This window comes from Pelodiscus sinensis, chromosome 3, assembly GCF_052426305.1.
Source record: "Pelodiscus sinensis isolate ZL-2025 chromosome 3, ASM5242630v1, whole genome shotgun sequence".
NCBI lineage: Eukaryota > Metazoa > Chordata > Testudines > Trionychidae > Pelodiscus > Pelodiscus sinensis.
The window spans coordinates 182929419-182954122 of NC_143054.1; the positions used below are offsets into that span (position 1 = coordinate 182929419).

The following is a 24704-nucleotide window of genomic DNA, read 5'->3' on the forward strand; positions in this document are numbered from 1 at the left end:
TTACATCTCTACATCTCAGTAAATATTTACTCAAAAAAATCCAGCCAGATGATGGTAAGTGTTGTGAAAATAAGATGGTAATTAGAATTACCGGATTCTGAAGTAGTGGTGTCATACTGCTTATTTTGTTAATACAAGTTTACCTCCTAAAGAGTCCAACTTAAATCTGGATGCGTATTTTACTTCCATCCAGATGAGAGTCTTGCCTTTCATTTGGATGCCCAGAACAAAATAAGCAGACCCATTCTGTTTGTATCTTACAGCAAGAGGTTTTTGTTTAAGAAAAAAAAATGTAAAATTAACCCCATTATTAAAAATGTATTAACTTTTCAAATTGAAGATGTTTATTGGGAGCCCTAAGAAAATCTCTCTCAAGCACTACAGCAGAGATGGACAAGAGCTGGCCATCGGGCTGGATCTGGCTGGCCAAGCCAGCAGATCTGGTCCATGGCTGCCTCCCCAGGACCCTTAGGTAGAGAGCAGCTCATGCTCTGCTCTAGATGATGGGGGAGAGGGGAGGGTTGCATGCTGCCCTGCCCACAGCAAGATCTCTTAAGCTCTCATTGGCCAGTTTATAGCCAATAGGAACTGAGAAATGTTGCTGGGGTCAGGGGCAACGTATGAAGCCTCCCTTCCTCTCTTCCTTTCCCCATACCCAGAGCTGAGCCATGTAGTGCAGCCAGCCCATGAGCCTGGGACTGCAAGAGAGAGCCTGCCTCAGGTTCCTGAAGTGCTGCTGGCTGGAAGCCACCTAGGTAAGCACTTCCCACCTAGAGCCTGCTCCTGGCACACCCCCTCCCCTTCAACTACCTACCCCAGGCTACGACCTAAATCCTCTGTGCCCCTTTTTCCAGGTCATAACTCCCTTCCAGACTCTGCACCCACTCCTCCAGGCCAGAATCCACTCCTGCACCCACATTCCCTCCCCAACCCTACACCCGAAACCTCTGCCCCAGGTCACAACCTCCTCCTTCACCCAAACTCCCTCTCAAACCTCAAAGCCCCCTCCTGCATCCCAGTTCCTTACCCCAAGCTTCCTTCTGCACCTAACCTCCATCTCCCACCTGGTAACCCCTCCAAGGAAAAGCAGTCCTTGAGCACTTGCCAAAACTGTTGAGTGCCCCCCATAACAAATTATTGCCCATCCCTGGTCTACAGAGTGTAATATTTTATTTTGGCTTTGACATCACTTCCAGAGAGACTGTGCAACTTCCAGCTGATGTCACAAACAAACCCACTGTTAGAGCAAAATTATCTTAAAAACGAACAAAAATGTAATACGGGTTGGGAAACAATTTTTCACTAGTCTTCATAAGACAGTACTGTTTATCAATGAGTAGGCCCTCTTTAAAGTCTGGAAACTATAGCACTTAGCACAAGAGATACAGCAACACAAGTTCAAATGGCATCTCACTACTTCACTGAGAAAAATGTCAGGTGTTTTACAAAACCCACCACCAGAATAAAATAATTTAAGAAGTTCAGAATGGTGACACCTATGTTCAAGAGTTTTTTATATAGCTAGTACTTCCAGGAAATCAGTTTAAGGTTTATATTTCCTGACTTGCCCGAGCTAGAAACATCTTGATGGACCAATAAACTATTCCAACTATTTCTTCTTAATGGCAAAGGACTATTCTGAACTATTGTACAGTTTAGTTGAGATACTTATCTTCATTTAGTCAAGTTAAACTGCAATTTTTAAAACTTGTACTGTAGATTAGTGAAAGATTCAAGAATGAAGACTGATTCATGAGTTCAAAATTTCTTTGCTTTTTTGCTCTTTAAAGAAGTGTGACAACAATGGAGGTTTGCCCCACACTATTTTAAGTTACAGAAATCTCAACTTTCATATCTTCTTACTTTTATGTAAGTTTGAACATAACTAACATACCTGTATGTCTAGCACAATCAGTATTAGCAGCAGATTTAAGTGTTCCTTTACCTGGCAATCTTATTTTAAGTAAAATTTTAAAAAAATACTGTAAGTTGTTTAAGTAAAGTCACCTAAGGAGTTCTTTAATGATCAACAAAGCTATGGCCTGATAACCAGAGCACTGAGTATGCCTCCAATTTCATTACAGTTCATGGAAACTGGTGCTCAGCATCTTTGATAATCAAATGAGTGAAGGACAGAAAACTTGTCATGGTACGTATTGTAACATTTGCATGGATCATCCATCTGGTAAATACAAAAGACCTACCCAACTATATTTGAAGTTGGAAGTTGTTTAGATGACAGAATGAAGTTTCTAAACTTCAACAGTTCACTAGCCAATTCAAAAAAAAAATCATACAAAATGTAGTGTATTTTCCTACCTTCACACTGGTTCCTTGGAAGAATTTTCCATCTTGTTTTTATCACATTTTCCAAAATTTGTAGTCCATAATACTGAAAATTGGAGCAGAGCATTATGTGAATATGTTATTGTAGAACTGACAATAGCTTTTAGGATTCTCATTCAAGCAAACATTCACACTTAACATCTAAGATCTCAAAAATATTAAACTAACAAATTTAGTTAAAAATAAAGTCTATTCACCCATTTACTGAATTTTTTGTTCATGCATTTTTCTGGTTCTTATTGTTTGCTAGTCTAAATAAGTCCTGCTGCTTGATCATGCTCACACCAGGAGGAGAAATAAAAAAAGCCATTTGGCAGCCAAAGGGCTATCTGTAGAAGAGAAAGTAGCAGCCAGATATGAATTCACAATATAAATGACTGCTCATGGTCAAGTATTAATACAACCAAGCTCCTAAAAAAAAATTAGCAGCTTGGATGGTTTCAAGCTTCCTATTATTCCTCTGAGCTCTAAGATCTTGGCTTAGCATTAGAAGTACTGTCATTGGTACTTTCTAAACAAAGGTGTTTCCCAACTTCACTGGTGTGTTACTTAAGGAACAGCAAGACAACCCACAGGTTTACTTAATTTCAATCCCCACCCCTATGGCAGCTATATCTACAATTTAAAGATGATCTACTTTGCTCAGTCAAAAGTAATTAGGATTTTAACATGCACTCTGAAAGGCTTTTACCTTTCAGGTATTGCCTCCTGGGCTTTGACCCAACAATTTAATAAAAGTTTAACAGGGGTGGGGTGGGGTGGTAGGGGAGCCACTTCATTCAATCCATTTTGTCCTTACTGCCTATTCATCGTATATAGTAAAGAGACTTCTGGCATGACCAGCAACTTAATGAGCCATGCACTTTAAAAATGGACAGACAGAAAGGAAAAAAGGGAAAGGGAATTTTGTGTTTCTTTAGTCAGTGGTTGATTAAGGAGGAAAACAGTACCAATGCCTGAAAGGTAAACTTTTTCATGCCTATGTAGCAGTGTGACAGGAGTTTGGCTGAGAATAAGAGTTCATCTTTAAAATGGTTAGTTGTTATACAAAGGATTCATTAGCATTTCAACCAAAGGGATCATGTAAAAAAGCACACTTTAACAGCACAATGTAGACTGTCCCAAACTACATTGCATTCAAAAACTTTAACGTTTTTGTTATCTTGTGTGTTTACTTCTATTCCATCTGCCTTTCTGATAGGCAACAATTTTTGCCTATCAATTTCACTCAAAAGTTCCACATTTGCAGACTATTCCTTAGACTTCAAACACATTGTGCATAGTTCTTTCGCAATTACAGAGAACAAATGGCAATTTTTTTCATAATCAGCAGTAAATGTTTTGTTTTTAAATTTGTACAACTACTTAACACTAGCTGAAGTGAAGCCAAGGAAACATTTGTATAGGAGAATGTGCTTCACAAGAATACAGTTTCTTTAAAACAGCATGCTTTACTCTATAACAAGCAAGTTCAGCAACTAAAATAGTTTACAAGTATAGCTTCTGTCTGTTACAGGTAAATAGAAGTTAACAAAACAAAACAAAGTTAAAGAGCTGGTGATAAAATTTGATCTAAAAACTCAGTGGTTGATCAATGTCAAACAGTATTAACATTCCCAAAGCAGCTCTGAAACACTTTAAAAGTTTCCAAATTGTATGGCTTCAATCACATTATTAATACACTTAAGCTAAGGTCTAACCAAAATTCAATCTTTACTTCCCTAACAACTGAGAGAGGGACTTAAGACAAATAAGATCATTTTTCTGTGAAAGTAGGATGGAAGTTTATTGTTAGAGCTTGCCACCCCAAAAAATTACCTGAGGTTGCGAGACACATGTAGTTTACAACTTTAACGATACAAGTGAATGCCTAATCATTAGGGATGTCAACGTGTAGATGACTACATGATTAGCCGATAAGCCTGGGCTTATTGGTTAATCCTGTTGACTACATGCAGAGGCAGCAAGGATGGTTGGGTGGCGAGAGACGGTGCTCATGGGAAGCTTTAAGCCAGCTCTCCAGGAACACCAGATCTGATTTCCACTCCATCTCTGTACTGCTGCCCCTGATAAGAGAAGCAGCAGCATGGAGGGTGACAGAAGCAGGAGGGAGTCAATACATGTGGGGAGTCAGCTCCATCAACCCGCCTGCCCCTATCAAAGGCAACAATGGGGGAGGGGGACTCCCACAAGGTAGATGAGTATGCTCTGCAGCAGCAGACCCTGTCTGCGTGGGGTCCGAGCATCCCATGGACAGAGGCTACTCCAGCATCCAACGGAGCAGCCCTTGTCCAGAGCAAGCTTGGGCCCGGCTGCAGACAGAGGCTGCTTCATATGGCAGCAGCCCCTGTCCATGGGGAGGTACAAGCTCCCCATGAATAGAGGCAGCTCTATGCCAGTGCAGCCCCATGCTGCTGCCTCTGGATTAGAGGCAGCAGCACAGGATGGCAGGGGGCTCCCTAGGAGTAGGGCTGGGAGCACACTGGCTGCCAGCCCTGCCCCCAGGGACTATGGAATAGTCATGTACAGCTAAAGTGTAATGTGGTTGCACGACTGTTTGAATACATACTAACATCCCTTCTAATCATTGCTCTGTTTCTCATTTATTTCCTTTTCTATATTCTTCCAGTCTCTCCTCTAACCTTTTTGCTAATTTTTACCCATTTATTTCCCCCAGTTTATATAAGAAGTAAAGCAAAGTTGAAGTTGGCAAGGTTCACTTTGCTGTACCACTTACACATGAAACAGAGAACGTGAATGCCTGACAACATTACCTGTCCAATCCAACCTCCTGGAATACCATGCTAGAGGACATTGTAAGCCACCTTGTGGAATAGATACAGATGGCTGTCAACCCCTAATCTGGAAGATATAGCCTTTTTAAACCTCATTTGATTTGATAGTCAGTGATTTTTTGGCATTGTGCTTCAAGTGCCTGGCCTGCTTCAATAGCTAGAATTCTATTCAGTTCAAAACTGTAAATACTGCCAATCCTTAACATCTTGGATTTGATTATTACTGGTAATTTACTTTTTAACAGATTATAAACATCTATACAAACACATTTATGTAGCACTCAAAATTGAAGTCATTTTTTTCCACTAATTAGTCTCTAGTTTTATGCTAAATATTAGAAGCATTGCAGAAATTGACTGCTGAGTTATGAAGGTGAGGGACAGATAACAGCCAAAACTGAATGAAAAAAAGGCATGAAATGATCCCTATGGCAGAAATTTTTAATGGTACCCTTATTAAGTACTTATTCTATGCATTGAATCCCCTTTCCCTCCCACCTCCCAAGAAACAAAAACAATTGATGAACAGAATTCAGTTAAAGGGAATCAAAAGGGTAGACCTTGTGGAGGCCTGCCGTCAAAGCCTAGCTGTGTCAGTTGCACAGGAAGACACCCCTTTTCTTCCTATTACAAGCAATCAACATAATGGAACATTATGATTAATATCAGATAGTGTTAACAGCTTTAAAGATAAAATATGATTGCATAAAAGCCAAATGTCATAGTGCATAATTTTAGCACCAAATCATTTGCAATTTATGTAAATTGAAGAATTCTTTACCTGTTGCTTTCTTTCTGTTCCTCTAATCATCTCATTTTTCACAAGACAAATTTGAGTTTTTAAAAATACTGTTGATAAATCAACTTAAACATTAGTAATGTCTGTCAGTATAAAAAGCAAAGTTTACCAGGCAAGCAAACAGGCAAACACTGTTACTTAAAGGTTAGCACTTTGAGGAAGTTCTTAAACTGTTTTCCCCTAAAATTTACAGAGTAATTTTTAAAAAACTATTTTGTGAATACTATCTGAATTCAGAAACATATCTGAACATGGCTATTTTCTGTTTGAACACAAAGTACATTAAAGTAATGGGTGTATCAAGCAGAAAACCATGCATAAAAATTACTTTAAAATTAAAAAAAGTGTGAGTCAAATGTAAGACAGTCAAAACACATTTTGATCAATTCTTCTGTTCAAACTTCTTAGTACTCTTCGAGTAAAACCTTTAGAATTGCAAATAAAAACTGAGTTCTGTCCTCTTAATCAGTCACTATCATGGTGGCAGGTTTTTAAAAAGTTGTACAAATTATTGTGCTCTGCAGTACAGTTTATAGCAACACTACAAAGTGTTTGGGGTGCCCAGATTGTATTGATTAGACTTCCCAAAGTAATTACAGTTTGATCATTTTGTGTTCTACTCTAGCTTCAAAATACTTAGGAACAAATTCTGCCCTCAGTTATGTGCACATAGCTCCCAATAAATGAGCAAGCATTTATTCAAGGACAAAATTCGAACCTAGCAGATTTTTTATTACTCAGTTCTGTGCATACACCAACTCATATGAATTCTACATGTGCCTTGAAACTTTATTCCTAATTTATCTTTTTTTTTTTAAATTAAAAAGAAAACTGGGTCAATATAAAGGGAAAATTAAATGGTAGGCCTGTTTACAGTATAGTTAAATTTAAGGCAACTTTAGGAATAAAAACAATAAAAAAATGTGGTTTGAAGCAACAAAAGCCACTAATAAAAATGAGATACCTTCCTCAAAGTTTATGAATGGAAGAAAGGGAGAAAAATCAATTGAAGACCCCATGCTTACTTTGGTGTTCATATTCTGAGAGAACTCCAAAATAGTATCAACTCTGGTCCATGCATCAGGATGTTCTTTTAAGTGAGTCAAGACTTCCTGTGCCATCCTTTGCTAAAGAAGGATAACAAAACACAATTAAATGCATTTCAGAAGTTATTTAATGTTAAAAACTTATCCTGAACAGTGTAAGCATTTACCACATTAAATTCAAAAGTACACTGAATTAAGCCAGGAGCAAAAGATGATATAAAATGTTTTCTGACTCTTTCGGTCAGCAAATTTTGTGAACATTTCAGCTTTTTCTCAAATTAGAATGGAATTAATCCATAAAGAGAAAGTGTTCATAGTAAGTTCTACTCAATACTCTAAATAAACAAGCTTTCATATATTCATAGCATTTGAGACCTGAAGGGATGAACAGATCAGTTAGGCCCTTCTCCTGCATCTCACAAACTTAGTGCAACTACTTGCATTACAACCTACTGCATCCCAAAACAGAACTTGCTTAAAATCTTCACATAAAGAATGGTGGAAGTACGAAATAGTATTACTGTACTCAAGTGACTAAAGTAATATCAAGGGGCTCCACATTTATGGTCCTGACCTATGTCACCAAAGGTTACAAGAGGTATTTCTAAAAGGCAGCACTGGGTTTTTCCCTTCTCCATCACAACCATTAACAACAATTGCAGTTTTAATAACACTAAGGGTACGTCCAGACTACATGCCTCCATCGACGGAGGCATGTAGATTAGCCAGATAGGCAGAGGGAAATGAAGCCGCGATTAAAATAATCGCGGCTTCATTTAAATTTAAATGGCTGCCCCGCTCTGCCGATCAGCTGTTTGTCGGCAGATCGGGGCAGTCTGGACGTTCCCCTGTCGCCAGAAAACCCTTTTGTCGACCGCCCCGTTATGCCTCGTGGGATGAGGCATAACGGGGCGGTCGACAAAAGGGTTTTCTGGCGACAGGGGAACGTCCAGACTGCCCCGATCTGCCGACAAACAGCTGATCGGCAGAGCGGGGCAGCCATTTAAATTTAAATGAAGCCGCGATTATTTTAATCGCGGCTTCATTTCCCTCTGCCTATCTGGCTAATCTACATGCCTCCGTCGACGGAGGCATGTAGTCTGGACGTACCCTAAACAATAACAAAATACCATTTAAATATTTATGGATTTTTCAACATTTTCAAATATGTACTTCAATTACAACAATACAAAGTGTACATTGCTCCTTTTATATTTTTTATTACAAATATTTGCACTGTAGAGAAGAAACAAGATTCACCTCAGACAAGTACTGGTGTGAAATCTCTTATTATGAATGTGCAACTAACAGATTTTTTTTATTTAACCTAAATGCACTACAAAACTATGTAAAATTTTGGAGCCTACAAGTCCACTCAGTCCTACTTCTTATTTGTCTCACTGATTGGCTGAAGAAGTCTGTTTACATTTATGGGAGATAATGCTGTCTGCTTATTTACAATGTCACCTGAAAGTGACAACAGGCTTTCACATGGCACTGATATAGCTGGCATTCCATGGTATTTGTGACAGATATACAACTTACAGAGGACGTTTCCATGCTCGTGACGGGCTCTGTTTCATAACAACTGACATGTTCATTTTCATCATCTGAGTTAGAAGCCACCAACAGAAGGCTGATTTTTCTTTTTTGGTGGTTCAGATTCTTTAGTTTCTGGAATGGAATGTTGCTTTCAGCACGTTCCGCACATTGTCCTTCTCAGAGTTTAGAAACACTTTAGATTGTTAAACCTTGGGTTGAGTGCTATAGCTACCTTTAGAAATCTCACACTGGTACCTTTTTTGCGTTTTGTCAAATCTGCAGTGACAGTGTTCTTAAATATCAAAGATGTGCTGGTTTGTCATCCAAGACTGCCATAAAAAAAACTGGCAGAACGCAAGTTAAAAAAAAAGAAAAAAAAGTAAGAGCAGCAAAGGCAAAGGGGTTCAGGCACAAGTTAATGAGGGTTTTTTTAAAATGAGCATCATCAGTTGGGAAGTGTATGGGGACGGCTGATCCCGTCATGAAAAAAAAGAAAAAAAATCAGAGCGGCAAAGGTACAAGTTAATGAGGTTTTTTTTAAAATGAGCATCATCAGTAGGGAAGTGTATGGAGATGGCTGACCCCTTCATGAAACTTAAGAGGGGTTTTTTAATTTGTCATCTCTTAGTACCAAAGAAAAGGGAACGGCCAATGAGAAATCAGGACCCTAAAACTGACAGTCCCAGGTCCAATGGGGAGAGCCTCACTGACAGGGCAGGCCGGCCAATGATTAGAGCCCTGCAAATCCTCTGTGGGTATCCACAGATGTGGATGTAGATATCAGTGGTTCATTTTTGAGACGACAAATTATGTATCTAGAAGCCTGCAAATTTGATTATATCTAATTTATATCTGTGGATGTGTTTGCAGATCTGCAGATCATTTTTGCGGATATGGATGCAGATAATTGTATCTGCACAGGACTCTACCAATAAGGAAGTTAGGAAGCCAAGAATCCCATTCTCTGAGGGAGCCAGTGCTGACATGTGTCAAGAGTGGGGCTGAGCTAAGGACAATGCAGAAGCCGCAGCTGAGCTGGGGAGCAGAGCTATGCCCGCCAGAGGGTCAAGTGGAGCAAGCAGTTCCTGGAGCTGAGCTGGAGGCAGAAGAGCAGTAGTGCTCAGTCAGAGAAAAGCTGGAGCAGTCCTGAGTAAGCACAGCAAGCAGCAGGGAAGAGAGAGGAGGACCCTGTGCAGAAGGCCCAGCACAGGAACACATCAACAGACTACAGAAGTTGCAGACCATATTTGAACAGGGGGTCAAACACTGGGAGAAAGGTCCTGCCATTTAGAGCCTACGGGTGCGTGGTCACTGTCAGAGCAACTGTCCAGCCTGTTGCATCTCTGTAGCACAGCCAGGACCTGGCACATGCAAGAAAGACAGTGAATTTCTCTTATCCTCCAGAGACACCTTTGTGGTTCCCCAGGGCCCACAGAGTGGGATTACATGTTTTTCTTTAACCTTTCCCATTTTTTCTTTGAACTATATATAATGATGAATGGGGCCATCAGGGAAGCATACAGTGCAAAAAGAATGCTCTGGACTGGGGGCACCTTAAGTGAACATGACAAGATTAGGGATCAAGACCTGAAGAATCATGGGCCCAGTCTTGCTGGGGTTACAAAGACTCTTCCACACACCAGGGGAGAAGGAGAATCCTTAAGATCAGGCAGGCTTCTGGGTACAGCGAGCGGTAGGAAACACTCAGACCCTTTAACTAGCCAATTTCACCAGGGTAGCGTATAAGCCAGAAGAGTTCCCCACAATACTGGAACCATTCCCACACTTATGTAACCATGCCCTCTGGATCGGTAGTCGAAGCACAAGGGGTATGTGAATGTTTACCGTATCCAGCACATGTAGACCTCACAACACGGTCCACAAAAGTCATTTGAACACCATTGTCACTTACAAGTGACACTGTAAATAAGAAGCAGGCAGCATTATCTCCCGTAAACATAAACAAGCTTGCGTATCTTAGCCACTGGCTGAACAAATAGCAGCACTGAGTGGATTTGTAGGAATTAAAGCTTCACATTGTTTTAGAATGTGGTTATGTAGCAGTAACAAAATTGTACATGTGAAAGTTGCACTTTCATGAGATTGCATTACAGTACTTTGTAATCAAAAATATAAAGCAATGAACACTTTGTATTCATTTCAGCTACCACACCCACAATACATTTGAACATGTAGAAAACATCCATAAATACTTATGATCAATTTCAACTAGCATTCTACTATTTCTTTTCTATTTAACAGTGTGATTAAAACTGATTAACTCTATTAAAAGAAATTCTCTATAAATTTATCACTTGAGTCAACTGTGATGAACTGTCAGTCCTATTAAGAACTACACTAGGCAAACCAGGCCCGCTGTGATTTGTCCAACCATCCTATCATAAGTGGCATGAAATTTAGATGAGTTTACATATCTGAGTTCCTAAAATCAGATCCCTAGATCCACACTTTGCCTTTTTCCAAAAATGCTTACTTATTATGAACAAATCCTCAGCAATCACTGGGAGGCTGATTTTATGAAAAGGCAGGTTTGAAATTTTGCCACAGTAAAAAGTGGTGCATAAAAGGACTGACAGAATTTACCTAACTCTCCTACAGTACTGTAGGGTCAATGTATCTAACGGAAGCATAATGAAATTAAAGCTTATGTGTGTCTCAAATTAGCAAATAGATCAGAATGTACATAAAGAGAAGGTCAGCTGAATAAGTATGTGCATGTTTAAATTCACTTTTCAAAATACAGCAGCATGAAGACATTTGTAAAACACAAACGTATACCTTATATACAAAAAAAAAAAAAAGATGCCCACCTGGACCAGAGGGCTTAAAAATCTACATGTCCAACAACTGGACAAAAGATGGATAATAAGATGGACAAAATAAATAGATAAGTTAAGACTGGGGATGTAAGTGACTAATTGACTAGTTGGTTCCCTTGCTGCCTCTATCACAAAGAGGCAGCGGGGGGGAGGGGGAATGCTGGGGAGAGCTGGCTTAAAAGCCGGTCATCTCCTCCCCGCACCCCCCAAGCTGCAGCTATGTGGGACGGAGCGGCAGCACTTCCTCTTTGAAATGTGCTGTGGTGAATTTCCCCACCGATCCCAGGCTCCATGCAGGTGCTTCAGCTTTGAAATGTACAAGAGCCCCAGTGGAAGCACCTGCATAGGGACCCCCCACTGACCCCGGGGCTCCACGTGGCGTTTCAATCTTTGAAATGTACAAGAGCCCCTAATGAGACTCTTGTACATTTCAAAGGTGGAACACATACTAGTCCTTATCAACTAATCAAATAGCTGATGGAAATCCCATCCACTATTTGATTAGTTAATTAATCGATATTTAACGTCCCTACTTAAGACACATGTATGGAATTGATTTTACATTCAATCAAAATAATACAGGAATCATAACTTTAAAAAAGGTCCAAATTGGGAAGCACAAGAATGATGATGGAAGGCTACATCTATACGACAACAGAAAATCAACTTAAGCTATATAAATTCAGCTAGTTAATAACAGTAGCTGGAGTTGACATTAGGGATGTAAAAAGTCAGTTACATTTTTAAATATCTGCTAAAAAATCCTAGAGGTTACCTGCATTGAGGGCTCTGCAGTATAAGCATGCTTGTAAGTAAGTTTTATACTGAAGAGCCCTCAGTGAAACCAGCTCTCCAGGAGTGGGGGCAGCACCTGCTGGCCCTGCTCCCATCATGTACAGGAGTTACTTGAACAAATCTGGTGGAGCTGGAGCAGCCCCCTGTCCAGGGGAGGAAAGAAGCTGTTTGATACCCTACCAGTTAACCATTTACATCCCAGGAGTTACGGCAGGCTCTATACTGCGGGGGGGGGGGGGGGGGGGGAGAGTTGATAAGAGAAACTCTCCTGTCAACAACTCTTCTCGTCTACATCCGTGAAAACTGACCACCAGTGGATCCATCTCAGAGCTGTAGTGTAGATGTAGGCTCAGAACAAGGGACTAGGAAGAGAAAGGGGGAAAATAAGGGCACTCGTAGCTTCTCTCACGTGCCTAGCTAATAAGCAGAATGAGGCTTTATCATCATTATAGTAAAAGTGAATATTGAGGAGGGAGGCTTCCCCCCCCCCCCGCCCATATCCACATGGTTCCAAGGAGAATGCATGGCAGTCTTACTCCATTTTTAAATGTATTTAAATCTTGTTCCCTCATCTCAGCTAACTTTGCAGTCTATTGCTTCTGCCAGTTTTGAAGGTGCGCCACATATGGCTTTTAGAAGCTGTGCTTCTCCTGGTACTAGTATTTCTTGTGGAAATATACATATGAGTCAGGGATATGAAGATACTCATTGAAAAAAGTACACTTACACAACAATAGTTTAATACACTACATACGGACATTCTTTTCACAAAGAAGCCATGTATTTATGCTGATACAATTATATGCTTAAACATAATATACTTTTGACAATTTCAATCCATTTCTATTTAAGTTCTTTTAATCATTAGTTTATCAAAGTGTCACAAGCTTAAGACCCACAATCCAAAGAAATTGTATCCACTGATTTATGAACAGAAGCATTTCATCCATTGACACAGCCATAGCAGTTTTTCAACAGAATTGTTTAGTGTTTTGTCATCTGAATGCATATTAGTCTAGTTATAATTCCTCCCAATATCAATTTAATGAAAGAATACTAAACAGAGCAAGTATTTTAAAAGCTCCTTTAGACTTCCTGCATATACTATTTAAACAGCAAGTATTCACGTGCCAATACTATCTTATTTTTCATAAGAAGTTACAGAGCTTCAGAATGTGGGAAATCACCATATTATGTTCCACATCTTCATCAATGATGGCAAAGACAGTATGTTATAAAGCTTGCAGATGATACCAAGCTGAGAGAGACTGCAAGTTTTTTAGAGGATAGGCTCACAATTTAAAATGATCTGGACAAACTGGAGAAAAGGTCAGAGACAAACAGGAGGAAGTTCAATATGGACAAATGCAAAGTACTACACATAGGGAGGAATACAAAATAGGAAGTGACTGTCTAGGATCGAGTACTGCAGAAAGGGATCTGGGGGTCAAAAGTGGACCACAAGCTAAATATGAATCAGTGTGACACTGTTGCCAAAAAAAAGCGCACAAACATCATTCGGGGATGTATTTACTCTGCAATAATTTGGCTTTAAGTGATACTGTGTCCCATTTTGGGCACCACATTTCAGGAAAGAGGTGGACATATTGGAGAAGGTCCAAAAAAGAGCAACAAAAATTATTAGATCATGTTTTCTAGACCTTTATCAGTGAAGACTGAAAGAACTCGGTTTGTTTAGTTTGGGAAAAAAAAAAAAAAAAAAAAAAAAACACCAGAGGGGATGTGATAACAGCTTTGAAGTATCTAAAAGGGTTTTACAAGGAGGAAGGAGAAAAATTATTCTGCTTAGCCTCTGATGATAGGATAGGAAGCAATGGGCTTAAATTGCAGCAAGGGAGCTTTAGGTTAGACATTAGGAAAATTTTCCTGTTGAGATGTTTAAGCACTCAAATAAATGGGCTAGGGAGGTTGTGGAAGCTCCATCACTGGAGATATTTAAGAGCAGGTTAGACAGACATCTGTCAGGGATGATCTAAATGGTGCTTGGTCCTGCTGTGAGTGCTGGGGACTGAATTTGTTGACCTCTCAAGGGCCCTTCAAGTACTAGCGTTCTATGATTCTTAAACATATGACAGCTTAAATTTGGAAAAGGTGCTCACACATTTTACACTCCCCAGAAGATGTACATAAGATCAAACAATAGATTCATCACCTTTAAGGATCTACACTAAGAAACTTGGTATAGAAGACTGCTGTTTATGGAGGTATCAAATATACAAAGTGGGCACGTGTGGGGTTAGTATTATCTGTTTTAGTGATGGGGACCTGGGCAAGGGGACAACAATGTTAGCTTCCAGGTATTTAGCACCCTTATGATACTGTTGCATTCTTCAAATTTTGTTCACCATTTGACGCTTTAGGGTATAACTTGCTACAAGCCATTATTTGTCATGAAATCTGTGATACTGTCCAGGTAGTAAAAACAGAAAAATAAACATTAGTATTTTTGCACAATGCTTATCCTTAAAAATCAAACTAGCTTTTACATAGTCCTTAGATAAACTGATTTGAAAAGGCCATAAAAGATTCACTCTCAGATGGCATAAAGCAACTTTTAAAACGCATGCAACATCATTTCTTTGGTTATGCATAAAAACCAGAGTTATTTTAAACAGACTGTCTCCCTCTTAAATATGATCCTGGAGTAAAGTCAATGGTGAATTAGTGACATCAGTTATTTTCATGCTAACCGAATGTCAAACATGGCATGATTACAACTTCCCTGAAGGAAAATTGGACTGAGGAGACAGCTCTTATCAGGGGGCACTTTCCCCTACCTTTAACAGAAGAATAGACATTGGAAAATACCAAGTAAGTAGATCCTTTTAGGTATTAATGTTCTCTTAATGCTTGTTTTATCTTAAGGCTTCCTTTAAACACTTGGATACAAATCAGCATCTGATAGTTTGCCAATTTGTAAGGTACCTTGTCACCAACTACTAAATACTCTTTCCATTAGTATCCTAGTCATATAGGAGGTTTAACTTCTTGTTTAAATGTACTGGGTGAGCTTTAAATGAATTTAACTGTTTTTACTTCATTTTCTTCTAAGTATTTGTAGACTAATGTAAAGTTTTCAATATAGCCAACTTTACACTACTCTTAAATTAAGACTCCGATATTTTTAAATGTATGTTTTACCTGAGCTCCTTCTCCATGGTACAGGCAATTCACCACATTGTCCAAGAGATTGATATCCAGTTTCTGATTGAAATCCAGCAGCTGACGAGCTGCATGGTCTGCTAACATTGTCATAATTGCTGGCATAGAGTACTGAAAAATAAAATGAATCAGATCAAAATAGAGAAATCAACCAGTTTCTAGCAAGTTTGCATGAAACTCTCTCTATATCAGCTTATAAGTGATCTGTTGAATATATCCATCTCACTTCACAACTGATAAGAAAAACAGCACACAGTTAAGTGTTCTTAGATATCGCATATAACATTTTATGTTAAATGTTACTCCATGGTGAATTATGAAAGTGCAATACTGCACACAGTTAAAAAAAAATACTGACCACATCTTAAAACTTTTTAAATTATCATGCCAAACAAGTTGGCAGTAGGTTTTACACAGAAGACTTAATACATGTGCTTAAGCTATCAGTTTAGTTAGTCTTGGTTTCCATTCCAGGTAAAATCGCAGGTATGATAAGCAGAATTCAACATGCCACAGCTTTAGCAAGCCACACTACAAGAGAAGCTATGTTAGCAGGAAAAAAGAAAAAAAAAGCCAATGTGTTTAAAATTTAGTTTCATCTGGAGGTAATTTTTCTGGGTGTTCATTTTCTGCAAATACTCTTGTTTACCAATAGGAATATTTGGCAAAAACATTGAATTTAAATATTAAAGAATATTTAGACAGACTTGAATTTTTACCCCAAACAAGCATATTTGAAGTATATGTCCAATACATACAAATTTGTAAACTGAACCACCAATGTATCCAATCAACACAAGCCCAGACCAATTTTCAAATACTTGCAATGAACTGTTCACAAATGAGGTAGCTGCACCAAGAATTAACACCACAAGAAAACTGGAAAACTCAGGGGTATGCTAGGAACAATTTTCCAAAGAGAAATAAAACCACATTCATTAAATTTTCAGCATAACTTACTTGCCCACTTCTAACTAAAAAGAAAACTGACTAAAGAGAGAACAGTGAAGGTTCCCATACTAAAGGAATAAACCTACTCACAGAATATTTTCCATCCAAACATACTAGGGATGTTAAAAGAGGTAATTGAGTAACCGTGTATCCACTGAAAATTTCAGTGGTTACAAGCATCCACAGTGAGAGACATCAGAGCCAGTCCATACCAGCTCCCACCTATAGCCCCACTTTCAGGGAGCTGGCTGCCATCCCTGAGCTGCTAGCTCTAATACAGCCTGCCAGGAGTCTGTGTGTAATCGTTAACGGTAACCAATAAGCCCAGGTTTATCAACCATTCAAACAGGTATACTTTCACATCCCTACAACGCACACATGTATCAAAGTACAGTTCAAGGAAAATTCAAAGCTTGAAAAATTTAGCCAAAAAGTGATAAAAGATCGATGGGGCATAAAAAGCAGTGAAGGCAAGAAAGAAGCTCAGCTACAATCTAGCAAGGTATTATTTGGAAGGGAATTAGCTGGCTGGGGACTCTTTGTAATGTTTGATTTGTAGGTGTCTGATCAGCTGTTTGATTTTTAGGTGTTTGGCTAGCTCTTAACTCTCCCATGAAGCTATGGGGTATGACTGCCCATTTCAGTGATACCTATAACATGGGCTAGTATCAGCAAAACCCCTAACCACCACCAGAAGTACTGGAGCTAACTGAAAGCTCTATTTCAAAACAAGCTTAATACTATAGAAATGGTTGGATTAGACACCCTCTCCACCCCCATTCACCAGAAAACAATATTGGAAGTCATCTGCATCTTCCCCCATATAATTGCTAGCGTGTATTACAAACTATTTCTTGCTTTAAAATAAACCAGGTTTGATTTATTCTAAGTTTAATTTTTAAGCTCACACTTGAACTGTATCCCATGTTTGTGAAATTACTAAACTAAATGTGAGACTAATGTGAAAAAAAATGCTCATTCAGAAAATTTCTTTCATTAGGATTTACATAGCCAAGCATGCTAAATAAGTGTTTTAATACCAGACACACACACACACACACACACACACACACACACACCAGTCACACAATTCACTCAATAATTAGTGTATTGGCATAAATATTAGAGATTCATTTTATTACCTAGGTTATCACTTTTATCATATGATTATGAAGCATACGATCTGATACAATCTGAAGCATAACCAAGTTTTGAAATCAAATATATCTTATGTTTTAAAAGTAATCCACCCTAAGCTGTCAAATTTTTCATTCAAAAATATAAATTCCATATCCATTTTGATAATACAAATGGCACACACAGAAAAGTCAATGTAAAGTAGAAAAAAATCTGACATTCTTTTTTGTCTCTGGAAAATCCTCCTTCCTGGGGAGAACTACAATTACATCTTGGACAAAGTGCCAATTGGTAAAAAAGCGGTAAAACTAGCCAATTAATATACGCTTCAAGTTACATTTAACTCCCCCTTTTCCATTCAGACACGCCCCCTTCCGTTTGCATCTGTAGCACATGGCTAAACATTAAAGTAGGATAGTGCTTGCAAATCTAACCAACTGTTTAAATTGACGGACATATTCAATGTAGGTGCAAGCCACCTCCAATTGCTTTAAAATGGTCTTTGGAGCGCACTTCAAACTCCACGTGACTAAAAGTTATTAGCCGCATGAAAGCAGAAAGGAAACACTTCTAATAGAGTGCTTTGCCACTCCCAGCATTATCTCCAAAATGACCTACCTATTGGTGAATTGAAATATAAAAATGGCGGCTTTGTGGTCAATGCCAACTGCGATTAACTTGATTGCCTATTCCTAATAATGTGCCCAGATCAAGCCTATAGTATTGTATGTGATCTGCTAGACAGACACTCACCCCGATCCATAACTCAGCTTGCACCTAAAACTGCTTCCAACTGCTAGTGTATAAAACTGAAAAATGAAAACTAAATAGTATCACAATTAATAAATAAGGGAAGGATCTTACACTTGCCAAAACCCAGAAGAATGGAGACTTGTTTACAGAGCTACCTGAGGTTACAGTGGCCTTGTGCATGAAGTGCAAAAATGCTTATAACGAGCATACCGATTACCATTCCATAAACACATCAGAACAGCAATTTTAAAATGAGCTGTGCTCAGTGAATTAGAACATCCACACAACAAAGTAAAAAAAAAAAAGCTTAAAAACACTCAAATTAAACTCTAGGTCAAATACAACTCAACAACTACTTCAGGCTGTGCGGGGGCAGCAGCAGCACGATTCATTTAAGTATAGAAGTAGCCACCCGAAACATACAGTTAACCCCGCCCAACTCAGCTAGTGAACAGCTCCACTTCTAACTACAATGGAAGTAAAAATCGGCATCCCACCACACTCTTTAAAGCTATCAGGATTATTTATATCAGGCAATTTAAAGTTTCCTTTTTTTCCCTATTCCCACAGCCTAAGCACGATTAGACCTGCACAGCACACGCATTATACATCAATTTAGACATATAAAATTTAGTGGGCATTTATATTAAAGTTAATGCCGCAGTTCCACACACTAATGAAAGAGCTTGTTTCCTTTCCCCGTATGTGTGTGTATAGCAATAATAGGTAGCAGAACTTCAGCTACATTTCTTTCCTAAGCAGCAGATTTGTCACATTAAAGAATATATATCCAAATAAATGCAAATACATTCGAATTGTTATCAACAAGATATCTGATGTACACAAATACTGCATGTGAACATACAGATGCACACCTACTCTGTGTAAAGGCCTTAACTGACTTCCCTTGCAAACCAGTCAGAATACTGCAGTACACGGAACGTTATACTATTAAAAACACACAACTACGCGCCAATCAGTTTTTCTGACAGTCATTACTAAAGTATCTGTCGGACGGGAGGGAGAAAGAGATCCGGGTTTAGGAACAGAAGGAGGTTTGTTAGGTTTCTTTGCGGAGAGCAGTAGGGACACTGCAGCCCCTCCCTCCTCTCGGTCCCTGCGTTGTATACAGGGCCACCCCACGTGATCCAGGCGGACGTTTCAATACTGCTGCACAGACACACAAAAATATTTCTGGAAACTTCCACTCCTAATAATTTACAGATTATGCCCCTAATTTCTCGAGTTCCCAACACTGGCTCCAGCCCCACACTTCACATATAATCAAAAGCACAAAATGACCACCATCTACCCCACCCCCACAAGCCTTCACAGCAACCTCCCCACACCACGCTCCTTCTTTCCCCACACCCATAGCATCAGTGGTAGAATTTGCTCTCTAGTCAATTGCAAAGCCGACACGTCTGATGTTTGTAGCCCGAAGACCACGCGTCTCCCGCCCTAAGTCTTACACCCATTGTGCCTTGCCTACCCGCGACTTTCTGCCCTCCACACACCCACCCTCCTGCTGAGAATCCCTTTTAACCCTCCCACTTCCCCCCCCCAAATACATCCAACCCCGCACCCCAAGATTTTCACCCCATAAGAGTTACTTACCTAAATAGTTATTACAGCCTCGGCCTTTAAAAAATGCGGGCGGGGGGAGTGAAGTTTCCAACCACACCAAAAAAAAATTGAGGAGAAATCACACGCGCGCGCCCTCTCCCCGACTGAGCGTTTATTGGTGTCACCCTTCTCCCCCCCACCGCCTCCAAGTCAAGCGTGCACTGGGCTGCTTGTATGACTCGCTCAGCGCGGGCTGCTGCTAACCCCTGGCCAGGCTCACTCGCTCCCTGCTGCCCCTGGCTCCCCCTACAAGGACTCGGCCCCCAACTACCTGCTCCCGGGCCTAGGCCGCCCAGCGCAGGGGATGGAGCCCCTCCCTTCCCGGCGGCTTGGCTCTGGTTCCCCAGGCCCGGCTATCTGCTTTCCTGGGGCTCCTTGAGTCCCGAGCTTCCCAGCCCCGCTGCTTTGGTGGGCCCCGGGTCTGTCACTCCCCAGGCCCCGGGCTCCTCTGGCTGAGTCTCTGGTTGCCCGGGCCCCTGCTTCTCCCCTTGATCTGGCCGGGTCTCAGTACACCCCCATTCCCCCCCCGCTCGCACTAAACTTTGCCCCGGCGGGTGTGTCGGCGGCTCCCCCTGCGGGCTCCCCTGTGAGCAGGTCACACACACAGCGGCGGAGGCAGCAGCGGCGGCAGGGAGTGAGCGCAGCGTTTCTCCCCCTCCTAGTGCCACAGACTCGGAACCGGCTCAAACCGGTTCAGACTGGGAGATTCCATCTCGGTTTAGTTTTCAGCCCATGGCGCCGCGAAGCGTTTGGAAACCTCAGGCCTCCGCCCAGCTGCTGCTCCCATTGGCTCCGAACACAGCCGCTGCGCAGGCGGCCTCGCCTCTCATTGGACAAGAGGACCGTCCGTCTGTGCGCTGCCGAGAGGGGGGGGTGGGTAGGAGGCCCTGCCTCTTCTCTAGCAGCGATTTGCCCGCAGAGGGGGGAGGTGGCGGCGCGGCAGCCCTCGTTGACTGGCCGCGCTTAGCTGTCGCTCAAAAACGATGCCCGCCCACAACTCCCGACCCGCGGGCGCAGTTTTTACCCACCGATGATTGGCTGGGCGCTTGGAATGACGTAGGCGTTCGAGAGAAGCTTTTACGACGGTGCGTTGAGAAGGGCGCGCGGTTGCGTAGAGCGGGTAGTGAGGCCCCGAGAAAGCGCGGGGCGAGGGAGGGAGAAGGGGGGGGTCTTCTTGGCCTGCGACCGGCACGAGATTCCTAGGCGTGCGTAGGGCCCTGTCGCCGGATGGTGCCTATTAGGAGCAAGAGCTTCTGTCTTCGCGTTCGCTGGGAGCGAGCAGGGCTAGTGGGCGCGTCTGTGGCTGGCTCCAAGGGCAGCGGCGGAAGGGCCGGGCACCCCACTGTGTGTCTGAGGGAGCCCCTCCCCGCCCTTCTCCTCGCGTACGTCTACGGCCCCATCACCGTAGCGTGTCTCAGCCGTTTAGAGTCCGTTGACCCAGCAGCCCTTTGAGGCTGGGCGGTGCCGCCCCGTGCAGCGCAGGGCAGCGGCTACAGAGCCTCGCCCGCGGCCCACAGCGCAGGCAATCCATGGCCTCTTAGCGCTCGATTCTGAATGGGAGCGTTGGGACAGCCGTCTCCTGCTCTCTGGTGGCTGAAACTGGCCACGCGGGGAGTGCGACGCTCTTCAAGAAGCAGTTCGCTGACAAAGAGACGGGAGGGAGGAGGCATTGAGGGGGAAGCGCAGGCTAATTATAGAGTGACCATATGAGCCGCTGGGGCAGGGCAATTTTTTTTTTTTTTTTTTTTTAATGCCCTGCCCGACTTTTTCTGTAGATTTGTCCGTTTCCTCCTTTCCTGAGCGTCAGTGGACAAGCGCAAACTGGACAAAGGCACAGGTTTGCCAAAAATTCGGGCTGCGACCCCTAGCAGGACAGTGTTAGGTGGGAGGGAGAATGGGGTGGAGGAGCAAGTGGGGTTTGAATCTGGCCCCAAGTGGCAGAGAGTCTTGGGCTGGCTGAATGCACAGGGGATAGAGGAGGGGACTTGGGCTTGCCCCACATGCAGGTGGGGTGTGGGGGGTGGCCTGAAGTCGGTTCCACAAGCGCAAGGCATAGGGACTGAGGCCAATCCTGCACATTAGGGAAAGAGGCCTTGGGGCAGCTATGGGAAGGAACCTTGGCTCACACCTGTGACATGTAGGGATGTAAAATCCCATTTCATTGGCTAACCTGTTAAACTTTGTTTAACGTGTTAACTGATTAAAGGGGAGTGGGGCACTGCTCCAGCCTTGCTGGGCTGAAGTGGCCCTCCCTGCCTAGGCCTGGCCAGTTAAACTTTCATGTCCTTAATGCAGTGGCCATTTTCCCTTGGGGGGGGGGGGGGGGGAATATGGTCACCTTATCTAATTAGGAACACTGAACCCCACATTCCTGATTTGCAGTAGCATATATGTGAATGTTTGTTTACAATTCATTTTAAGTAAGTATTTACATAAGATATACGGTTCCCAGAATCAATATGCCAGGTAGTAAAAGCTATTCAAATGCTGCTGAGGAAATACTGTAGGTAGGAGTTTGTGTTATGAAATATTATTAATTCTTAATGGGAGAAAGGAAGTTTGAATCTTTTAATGTGCTTTAAAAAGTATTTAATCTTCCTATAAAAGTATAAATTTTTACCACATGTATTCTAAAACAGTTTTATTTTTCAAGTGGTATTTGAATCACCATCACCACGATTTGAGCACCAAATAACTTCTTGTGCAAGCAACCTTAGCAACATAAAAGTGATGCCTTTCAGTTGTAACATACTTTGTCATTTTGGTGCACTTTATGAAAGGTAGAGCTATAGATGTGGATTTGATTCAGAGGAGTTGAAGATGCTGCTTAGAAAGTATATATCCAAATAAGAGTAAAAACTACACAAGTGTCTAAATACAAGTTGTATATATTTTCACAAGTAACTATTGATGATGGGATGGCTAACTTGAAACTCTGTAAAAGACATTTCACTGTTTGCCCTCAAAAAATCAAGTTCCTTTAAGATGATTAAACTGATATCCCCAAATCACTAATTGCCTCTGAAAATGTAGGTCAATTAGTCTTTTAATGTACAAACAGCTGTGGCACATAATACTTCTGGTGACATGCATTAGGGAGGTGAAGGTTTAACTGGTTAACCCATAAGCCTCAACCTTAATGGATGAGATTTACCGCAGTTAAGGTAAGCTGGTGGGGGCTGGAGCAGCTCCAACCCCACAGAGAGCCCGCCGCAGGTAGAGACTCTGGCATCCTTGCTGGACCAGCCTCTGCCCTTGGTGAGCCTTGGTACCTTTGCAGACAGGAGCTGTTCCGATTAGGATGCTGGAGCAGTCACTGCCTGTGAGGTGCTCTGGCCTGCTGCAGTCGGGCTGCTCCAGCATCCCAGCCAGAGCAGTTCCATGGCAAGCTAGGTTGCCCTGCAGGCAGGGGCTCTTTTGACCAAGATGCCAAAGCGGCCCCTCCCTGTGGGGTACCATGGTCCACCGCAGGCAGTCTGCTGTGGTGGTGAAAGGGACTGCTAGAGCAGCTCCTGCTTTTGGTGGATGAAAGAAGGGGGGCAATATGTTTAACCAATTAGTCAATAAAATGAGAAGAACTCAACCAATGCTTATTGAAGTTCAGTACTTTCTATTCTGCTCTTGTTCTTTGTTTACTATGAAGCAAAATGTATGTTATACTCTTGCTAAATTCTTTAGAACTACTTAATCAAGATTCCTCACTTCACATGGAAAATACTTAAACATTAGTTCTATTAAAGGTGGCAGATGAAACATACATTGACACCTAAGACTATAACTGATATATGGTATCATGAGTAACTTAATTATCACATTATGAAAAACTTAAAAAACAACTAATAGTTTGGTAGCACTTTAAAGACTAACAAAACATGTAGATGGTATCATAAGCTTTCAAGGTGGGATAATTTTAAATACAAACACAAGATGACATTCCAAGGAAGAAAAATTATAAAAAGCAGCCTAAGAACATCAACAAAACCTGTTTTTACATGAAGTAACTGATTCCCTTTGTAAATACTGCACCCTGATGATTGTATCATTGAAGGTAACAGAGTAAAAGTTCTTTGAAGGGATTAGTGTGACACTTAACATCACTGCATAGAGAATTCTCTGGAGTTATGTACTACTGGCTAAAGTGTATCTGTAAGGAAACTTAATTTTGACTGCCAACTAGGGCTATTACTTACTGTTTAAAAAGTTAACTGGTTAAATGCTGTTTAACCAATTAATCCTCATGAGGCTCCCCCGCTCCTGGTGTGATGCGGTGGGCCCAACCAGACTGTAGCCAGCTCCACACTGCACCCAGTAAGCATTCTAGTAAAGCTCATGCTTACCCAGTAATTACCTTTATATCCCAACGTAGCTCTGTTTTCGTTCTTTCTAGAAAACATACTGAAAGTCTATTTAAAAAAAAAAAAAAACCACCTTTGTGACTTTTCCAGGTATAAAGGTCCATTAATTGTCTCCTGCTACGCAGGACTGTGACTTCTGGTAATGTGCAAGACCTACTGGATAGATTGTAGCAACAGGGTTCCCAAGCTGCAGTGGGATAATTGATTGTATGCATATCCCTATTTTGGCATCAGCCCTTGTTACGGAACAGGTTATTTTTCCAGGGAAATGCAAGCACTGGTAGGTTGCTGGAGACACTTCAGTGATATCAATATTGGCTGGCCAGAAAAAGTGTATGATTTTTGCAACTTTAGGAACACATCTGTTCAGAAATCTGGAAGCAGGGATGTTCTTTCCCAGCCTCTGCATAGAAATGCCAGCAGTGACTGGGGTGATCCACAACTATCCCTTGGTCCCCTGGCTTATGAAACCTTGTGCTGGACACATCAACAGCTCCAAGAAAAGATCCACCTGCTCAGTGTAAGTGCAAAATGAC

At 41.5% G+C, this 24704-nt stretch overlaps 1 protein-coding gene and 1 long non-coding RNA gene across 13 annotated transcripts in view; one reads left to right on the plus strand and one right to left on the minus strand.

Moving 5' to 3' along the window:
* Positions 1 to 20975, minus strand: part of XPO1 (exportin 1) — a 68278-nt gene extending 47303 nt beyond the window's left edge. Inside the window, exons 1-4 of one of the 3 annotated variants that reach the window (XM_075925550.2) lie at positions 20842 to 20975; positions 15326 to 15457; positions 6966 to 7067; positions 2320 to 2392 (exon numbers count right to left, since the gene is read on the minus strand). In XM_075925550.2, the coding sequence (XP_075781665.1) occupies positions 2320 to 2392; positions 6966 to 7067; positions 15326 to 15451 (301 nt within the window). In that variant the 5' untranslated portion in view covers positions 15452 to 15457; positions 20842 to 20975. Of the gene's footprint in view, positions 1 to 2319; positions 2393 to 5701; positions 5766 to 6965; positions 7068 to 15325; positions 15458 to 19804; positions 20580 to 20841 lie in introns of those variants that run through there. The other 2 variants (XM_075925549.2, XM_075925551.2) reach the window with 2 other exon arrangements.
* The window catches only part of LOC149525196 (uncharacterized), a 158845-nt gene continuing 154888 nt past the window's right edge, over positions 20748 to 24704 (plus strand). For 4 of the 10 annotated variants that reach the window (XR_016349279.1, XR_016349286.1, XR_016349277.1 and 1 more), the window contains exon 1: positions 21429 to 21650. This is a non-coding gene — a long non-coding RNA (uncharacterized LOC149525196). Of the gene's footprint in view, positions 20899 to 20980; positions 21651 to 24704 lie in introns of those variants that run through there. The other 6 variants (XR_016349281.1, XR_016349285.1, XR_016349282.1 and 3 more) reach the window with 4 other exon arrangements.